General features: G+C 31.7%; 1 protein-coding gene across 1 annotated transcript in view; it reads left to right on the forward strand.

The window, feature by feature from the left end:
- NBEA (neurobeachin) overlaps positions 1-8,592 on the forward strand; it is a 600,762-nt gene that overhangs the window by 143,042 nt on the left and 449,128 nt on the right. The window contains exons 24-26 of the mRNA XM_023531608.1: positions 3,774-3,827; positions 6,144-6,324; positions 8,168-8,298. Coding sequence (XP_023387376.1) covers positions 3,774-3,827; positions 6,144-6,324; positions 8,168-8,298 — 366 coding nt within the window. The remainder of the gene's footprint in view (positions 1-3,773; positions 3,828-6,143; positions 6,325-8,167; positions 8,299-8,592) is intronic.

The following is an 8,592-nucleotide window of genomic DNA, read 5'->3' on the forward strand; positions in this document are numbered from 1 at the left end:
TCTCTATATAAAACATCGAAATGCATTATATAAGTTTGAAAGACATTTAATGCTATTTATATATGTAATTTAAGACATGTTTCATGTCTTATAAATTATCATTTGCTGTCAAGAACTTTTAAAAGTTTGTATTGGAATTCACTTTAAATATAACACTGTTTTAAAAATTTGTGCAGAACAGAAAAATGGTCTTTATATAAAGTTAGTAGTAGGTATCAAAATTTATATAGGTTTGAAATATTCACATTACAGAGTAGTCTTCCAAATTATTAAGCTGAGAGATCTCTGTCAAGGTAGAGAACATGTTAAATTAATAAAGTATATTATCCATAAACATTATGAGTTATACGCTATTTCACTCTCCATATTTGCTTACTTTTTGTTTTATAATGAATGTAGAATAAAGGTTCTGACCTTTTGAGGTTTGATTTCCAAACTTACTACCTGTGCAGTTTTGATCACTATAGTTTGGAATTTGAAACTACTTGTCGCCTGGACTGTTCTCAGTAGACTTGAGAATTCATTCAGTTGTAGAAACTTTTCTTTATTGTCTCTGTCTCTGTATTTCTATTATTTCGATCCATTATCTGATTGTCCCTATGCTTGATTATGCAACATAGCTGATTATATGTTCTTTGAATAAACTGCTTCCTTAAAAGAAACAAGCAGAACCTTTTCTCCCACAGTATACTGGTAGAACCATGATTGGTGCTGACAGTTGAGTATTGTTTTCTGTTGCTTGATCGTATAACATTCTTGTTAAAGATAGTACTATAGTAGAGGGAAACAGGAAGGAGAAGTTTGAATAAAGAAGGAAATTAGAAGTGAAGGTGGGGAGCTTTTGACTTAGATTTAAAATATAAAAAGCCAAAATAGAACTTCGGCAAGAGTAAGTGAAAAAGGAGATATTGACAGTATACAGATTACCAAAGCAAAATACCGTCACGTTGCCACCATTAGAATTTCAACCCTAAACACATGAAGAGAAAGAGAAACATTTGAAACTAATGTTTAAGTGGTCTGGTAATTTTGTTTAGGTTTGTGGAGTTTTTCAAAATATCCATGCCTTATATACAGATATGCATTTAATGAAAAAATATACTATTATTGTGCAAAAGCAGCTATAGACAGTTACATATTGAATAGGTGTGGGTGTGACTCAGTAAACCTTCATACAAACAGGCAGTGGGGAAGATTAGACTTGTGGGTCATAGTTGGCTCACCACTAACTTAGAGCATAATCTTCAAATAAATACAAATGTCGTAGTGCAGTGTTTTAGTGTGAAAACTTTATCACTTATTACTGACCATTGAAAATTCAAGTTAGAGCTTACGATAAATTTATTATTTCCTATTAAACAAGAATTTGGATTTGATTCACTGAACATTCATCAGAGTTTAATTTTTGAAAACAATTTCACTGAATTTTGTGGTCATTATGTTTTACTAGGAGATATGAAACTTTTCACACTTAGACATGCTAATTTTTTTTTTTTTGCATTCGACATGTCTAATGTTGAAATTGTGTTTAATTTTGAGAGGGTGAGTACAATGCTTAGTACTTTATATAGATATCCATTTTAAAAAAACGTGGCACAAAGCTCACCCGAGAACGTGTCTTCCTTGTCTCTCAGTATGTGTAGATCACAGATAACTTACTCCTTATCATCAAAAACAAACTTATTTTCTGTTATCAGTGATACTCAGACATGATCTTTTTGAAGTTATGGTTTAATATAACGTGTATGGGTTTTAGCATAAGATAAAGCTTGTGTTTTAACCTGGATTCTGTCACTTAATAGATGTGACCTCAGCCTCAGTTCCTTCATTTGGTGAAAAGTGTTGGTTATGCTTACCCCGCAAGGAGTTTGTGAAAATCACTAGGTAATATATGTAGAATCCTGTAGATAGAGAAGGCTCTTAATGAATGCTTCTTTTCTTTAGTTCCTTTTGGAGCTATTTATTCATAATAGTGTCATGATAGAATAATCTTCTCATTTATAAATTAGCCTGTCATATACAGATTTCTGAAGTTTAAAATAGGATATTTGAGACATTTAGTTATTATGGGTTTTGATGGAAAACGGCTGAAACGGTGTTATCTTTTCGTGTGCCATTTCCATGGCATCGGCACAGTGCACGTCTGTCTTCTGTCCCAGACCATGTATGACACACGGGGATAACGTCTGTGTCATGCTCTTGCGGTATCATCGTTTGAGCTGTTTAGATTAATCTTAGTTGTAAGGAAATATTTTAATGAAAACTTTAAGGAAAAAGGAATATATTTATACAACATTTATGTTATAGTGAACACCTTGAGCTTAATCTTCATGGAAGAAGTAGGACTTTATTGGAGCTTCAGTTTTGCCTGGGTTATTTAAAATTGTATGTGGCATAGAAAATAAATGACAAAAATAGTTTCAAGTCTCTAAATTAGACCAATGGTTTTAACTTTAGTACCCGGGGGGAAATGTAGACCTCTTGATATGTAGTCTGACCAGTCTTTGGTTTGGGGAAGGAACATTATTTTGTTATTGTTGATTTTTTTGGTGTTAATGTTTCCGTGATTAGTTAGTTGAATCCTCTCATTTATTCTCTATACGTTATTCAAATTGGCCTTAAAGGAAAGCAAAGAATTAGAGGAAAAAACAAAGAAGCGGTGAACATGGATGAACTACAAACTGCATAATCATTTCATGATTTTAAGTTGACCATTTTGGTCAGCCATGCACAACACCGAATGTTTAGAATCAATTCAGTGTCATGTGCGGTTTCATTTTCTCTCTTGTAGAAAAATAATAGAGACTAATATTTCTGACTTTCCTACTGACTTTCCTAATAGTTTCATAATTATAAGAAAGAAGAGCACCTTTTTCAGTCAAAAAATGATGACAAAGTCTTGATTTTAGTTTATATTTTCCTTCCATTAGCACAATATAGGATTAATAGATTTGGAAAAGTTATTTTTTTGTTGTTTGTTTTATCTCATTAACACCGATCATACTTTAGCATTCTCAGGATGCTTTTATATGTTTTCCTGTACAATGAACCATGAAAATAGTGTATTTTGAAATTTTTGCTAACATACATTTCTTCTCAAAAATCAGAGAAGAGGAGCTGTTGGTGACTTTAATTGTGAACTTAATTCTATCCAAATTTTTGAATATATTGAGTATAATTCTTAATAAGATTCTGAAACCGAGTACAATAGCTATGTAATTAGCTTAATTCACATGCAGAACTCATTCAGTGTATCGATATAATTCTTTTCTAGTAAAGAAAATGGTTTTAATTTATTCTTTTAATAACTCCTGGAGGTTTCGATTTATAGGAAGAGCTCCAAATATTTTTAGGAGATAAATTATAACACTCTTCATTAATGAAGATTCTAGAAGTTTGGTATAATTAGTTTATTTTCCTAAGTTGTTTCTGCCTAAACCAATGCTGAGTTAGGGCTTTTACGGAGATGTTATATTAGTTTATTTATTCAGCTAGTTCCTTAGTCATCTGCTAGGAAAAGATATTTATTTTGTAAAATAGAATTTGCATATATGAACTATATTTATAGATATATTGTTTGGGCAGTTACTCTAATGAAAAAAAATAGAAATCTAAATATTTGATATTTAATCTTAATCATTGTACTTTATAAAATGAATATCTCATGAGAATTTTTGCTTTTAGTAAAGTAATCAAATACAATTTTTGAATATACTATTTTGTGTTTCAATTTTACATTGTATTTTTATTTAATTTTAATAATTTCCTTTTCTTGTACTTTTTTGGTCTGTTGTCTGTTTTGTCTAATGCATGTCCAGGGTCCTAAGGTTAGTATTACTTCAGTAATTTTCAGGTTTTCAGTTTAAAATTTTATTTTTGCTTATTTATGAAATTTTCGACTTGGTTATATTTTGAGTTTCCATACCATCTTTAACATTAGGCATATTTTTGGTATATTTAAAAGATTGATTTAAAGATTATTTTCTTAGTGCATTGATGACTTACTATTTTATAATTCACAATAATTTTAAACTAAACTATCATAATATAATGAAAACAATAATTTCAGTCATATGTACAGTTAGATGTTAACTGGTTCCAATGAAAGGAAATTGGATGGAATGTATGTTATTTTAAGATTTAATAATAATCATATGTGAGTGATCTTTATTTTAACCCTGTTATGATGTTTATATAACATTTCATCAAAATTATAAATTACTTTAATATATAATGTAATAAGAACTCCCTTTTAGCTTATTGTTTGTGTTAAGAATGCCTTTTGTTTTCAAATTTTATTTCGTTTAGTCAAAAATAAGTTTGGCAAATTGTACGGACAATTAATAATTCTTTATAATTTCTGTATATCATTCACTCATTTAAAATGAAAGCATATTTTGAAGTTTAGGTATTTACATCCCAAGAGACTCAAAAATAAGACCATTAACTAATAAAATGAGTGAGATTTCTAGTAATTTAAGGAATTCAAAATGACGAAGTATGTGAGAACATGGATAGATACCCTAAAATTCTAATATTTTGAAACATTATCCAGAATATTTAATTGATCTAAGTGATGGCTAGATCTTCTATTATAAGAAGTTACATTGATAACTGAGTTTTAAAAGAGGTTTTATATAAAATGGAAGTTTTTACTTTTCATTATATTGCGCTGTGGTCACAGATTTTTAATTCATGCTATGAAATGATGCTGTGTATCAGTGAAGTGCTAGGAAATACAGAAACTGCATCTCAGAAGCCCAAGTAACGAAGTAACCATTTCTTTAGGCTATGGATACTGAATTGGCGTAATGTTATAAATCAACAACTGAAAACACATTTTTAACTATTTCCAAGCTCATTTTAGAAAGAATGATTTTACCGCTCTCTTCATGTTAAATGGAAGGAAGACGAGTCGTTACATTTTACTCTCCGTTTAGAATTGAGTATGTAGTGCTCGCGGTAGACACCTATCATTTTTAATGCCCATCTATCTTGTGCCAAGAAGTGTTTAAGAGTCGTTGTTGTTTTTTTAAATCACCGTTTCCCGCTTACATTTCCGTGTTAATGTGAACAGGAATGTGTTTAAGCAGATTGATGGGTATAAGCTATGTAAGAGTGAAACAGTAAATCGGAGCAGATAACCGTTGCCTTGTAGTTTAATTGATCATTTGGTACAGAAGAAAAGTTAATATAACTAGTATGTCTATTTTCATAAAATTTAAACGGTACTATTTTTTATTCATAAAGCATTCTTTACTCTGCTCCTTGAGACATTGAGAAAATGAGGCCTCCTCATCGTGAACCAAAATAATTAAAATGTTACATAATAAACAATGAAAAATAAAATAAATGTTACTATTGCTCATAAAACACACAGTTGTACATCTTAAGAAACAGATATGTTGTAGCATTCCCCTTGAAAGCAGGAAATTATGTTAAATCATAGGCAAAATTTTAGTGAAAATACAGCTTCACCAATCTAGAATTCTGATTCTTCTTACTGTTAGTGTCTTATAAGACACAGATTAATATCTGAAGAAGAATTAATGATCTCAGTTATTCTTATCTTGGATTTTTATCGTACATATGAGATACCTAGTGGTTTTAGTTTATTCTGAAATGAATAAAAAGTTGTTTTACATCCTAACTTGACAGTTGTCTCATTTTGTTGCCAAATGAAGATGCCACATATCTTTTCTATTACTCACCAGACATTTACAGGAAAGAAAAATTAACCTTTTTATAAACAAGAGTGATGGTTTTAGGAAAGAAATGTCAATTTTATATCTGTTAACTAATGAAACAAAACTAGTATAAATATATATGTGCTATTATTTTTAAATATCTTTATGAAATGATCTTCCGTTTGTAATGAGTTTTTTACAAGTAATGACATTACTTGTAAAATGACATTACTTGTAAAGCTAATACTGATTTTAAAAAATAGACTTTTCCTTTATTCAAGGATAATTCATAGGTAAACTAAGTTTGATAACCAACTCTTATGATATGTGGAATCAGATTATAATTTATAATCTATTTTGTTTACGAAATATACTAAACTGCTGTTCACCTGTTGTATGTACGTGTATTACATCTCCAAATTTTAAACAAGACTTGAATCTTCTCCTTTTTTAAAGACGGAATTGGAAAACATTGAAGTGACACAAGGCATGTCAGCTGAAACAGCAGTGACTTTCCTCAGCCGATTGATGGCTATGGTTGATGTACTTGTATTTGCCAGCTCCCTAAATTTTAGTGAGATCGAAGCTGAAAAAAACATGTCTTCCGGAGGTTTAATGCGACAGTGCCTAAGGCTGGGTAAGTCTGTTAAGAATAAAGGTGCACGTTATATAATTACTTGCAGATTCATTTTTGACACTCTGTGGTACATAAAATATTGCTGATACAAGTTAATGATTATGTAATATAGAGATTAGTGCAGTAAATTATAGAAAACTAAAGTATCTTCACATTGGAGAGTTATAGATTTGATCACCTTGGATGGATTCTAATTTGAAATAGAGTTAAATATATTTTGAATTGTATCAAAATCAGTAGGTCTATAACATATTTCATTGAAGTGGTTTAATGTAAATTCATTTATGATTTTTTTTGGTGAACTAATACAGAGGACAGTTGTCCCGGACCCACACACATATCAGAAAATTCAGGACATAGTTTTGTACACAGAATGCTCAAGGATAAACTGCTGTTCTCGCTGTGTTTCTCAGAGTGAACAGTTAACTCTAGTAAATGTCACTGTACCTATGCTGTTTATTTACTGTCTGGAATTATAAAGAAAACTTAGCTCTGACAACTCCTGGTAAGTTCGGAACAGAACAGTCTTTAGGTGGAACCATCCTTACCTCTCTTACCGTTTTTCAAGGGGGAATGTATTTATGCTGTTCAGACTTTGCAGGAGACTGGAAAGCTACCGGTTAAATACTTTCCTGAGGGCGTGAGCAGGACATAAGAAAGCAAGACATTAGGTAGGAAGTTCCTGACGTGTACTCTTTTTTCCATAATTTTTTAAATTATGTAAATATCGACATCTATAATTTCAGAGGAGAAGTTGTTCCTGATTTAAGGAAGGAGTAAGAACTTGCTTTAAGAATGATGGGATGAAACCTTTTTTTGTTTTATTTTGTATTTTTTTAAGATGAGTGGGATGAGGGGGAGTATTTCATTTCCATTATAAGGGAGAGATTGACCATATTATGGAGGACGCTCTGATGAGAGATGCGGGGTCATTTACTGTGGGCCATTGCCTCAGACACTTAACAACAGGCGATAGATGGAACATTGTGAGAAAGAGGAAATTTTTTAAAAAAATGTTTCAAAATCTCGAAACCAGCATTTATTTGGTTATTCTGAGCTTTTTTTCTGAATATATTCCAAAGCTTTACTGCCGATGTCATTTTTATCCTATTAATTTCTACTGTCTACTGTTTAAGCACTTTACATATATTAATTTAATTCATCTTCACAATGGTCCCCTACGGAAGTATGTTTATACTCATTCTACACATGAGGAAGCTGAGGCACAGATAGTGTAAGCAGCTGGCCCAAGATCACACAGCGCCTCAGTGGCAGAGCGAGGATTCATGGGTTTCCTGTTCTAAAAGTCGTATTATCTGCTGCTATACTTTACTGCTTCTTAAAATAATAAATACAAAGCCTATACCTCTGGAACACTTACTGACAAAGGCCGTAGACTTTCCTACTGTGAAGAAAGGTGGACATTGGGACTGAGAGACTGGACGAGCCTGCGGTTCTCGTGCATTGCCCGAAATGGGGAGTCATGCCCAGTGCAGGCTCTGGGGTGTTCAGGTTATGGGAAGAAGTCTTATTATTTAAAAGAATTTATCAAATACGATATTGTTTTTAAAAATTTTTATTGATTCATAAAATTCAGAATTTTGAGTGATTCTGGTTGGTATTACATGGGTATTTTGTTTTCATTTTTTTAACTAAATCTATGTTTTCTATGTACTTTTTATTACTGTATTCATAATTTTCAAAAATATTTATTGATCTAGTCGATTTTTAAAATAATAATGGGATAGAAGAAGGGGAAAAGAAGAAAAAAACTTAGCAACTTTTTTCAGCAAGTCAGCGTGAACAATTTGTATTAGTAACATGCTTTTGGTTTTTGAAATAGTTTGCTGTGTTGCTGTGAGAAACTGTTTAGAATGCCGGCAGAGACAGAGAGACAGGGGGAACAAATCTTCCCACGGAAGCAGCAAACCTCAGGAAGCGCCCCAGAGTATTACTGCCACAGCAGCTTCGAAGGTAATTAAATGTTTTCTGTGTTACGTATAACATATCTTTTAAGCCTTTAAAGTTATGAGGACACAATCACATAGGATCGCTTAATGAAGGAGCAAGGGTCTGGTGTTTTGGTAGCTCTGGGCTCCAGGCCTGGCTCCTTCTCCTCCTCCTAATAGTCTTACCAAGGTTCCTTAACCTCTCCGAGACTTGCGTTTTTTGTTTTTAGATGAAAAGGTACTAATAATTTCTACTTTATAAGGTTCTTAAAAGGATTATAACAGTACATAGCTCTGAAAAGGGCTTAGTTATAACAAT

Source organism: Pteropus vampyrus, unplaced genomic scaffold (assembly GCF_000151845.1).
Source record: "Pteropus vampyrus isolate Shadow unplaced genomic scaffold, Pvam_2.0 Scaffold71, whole genome shotgun sequence".
Classification (NCBI taxonomy): Eukaryota; Metazoa; Chordata; class Mammalia; order Chiroptera; family Pteropodidae; genus Pteropus; species Pteropus vampyrus.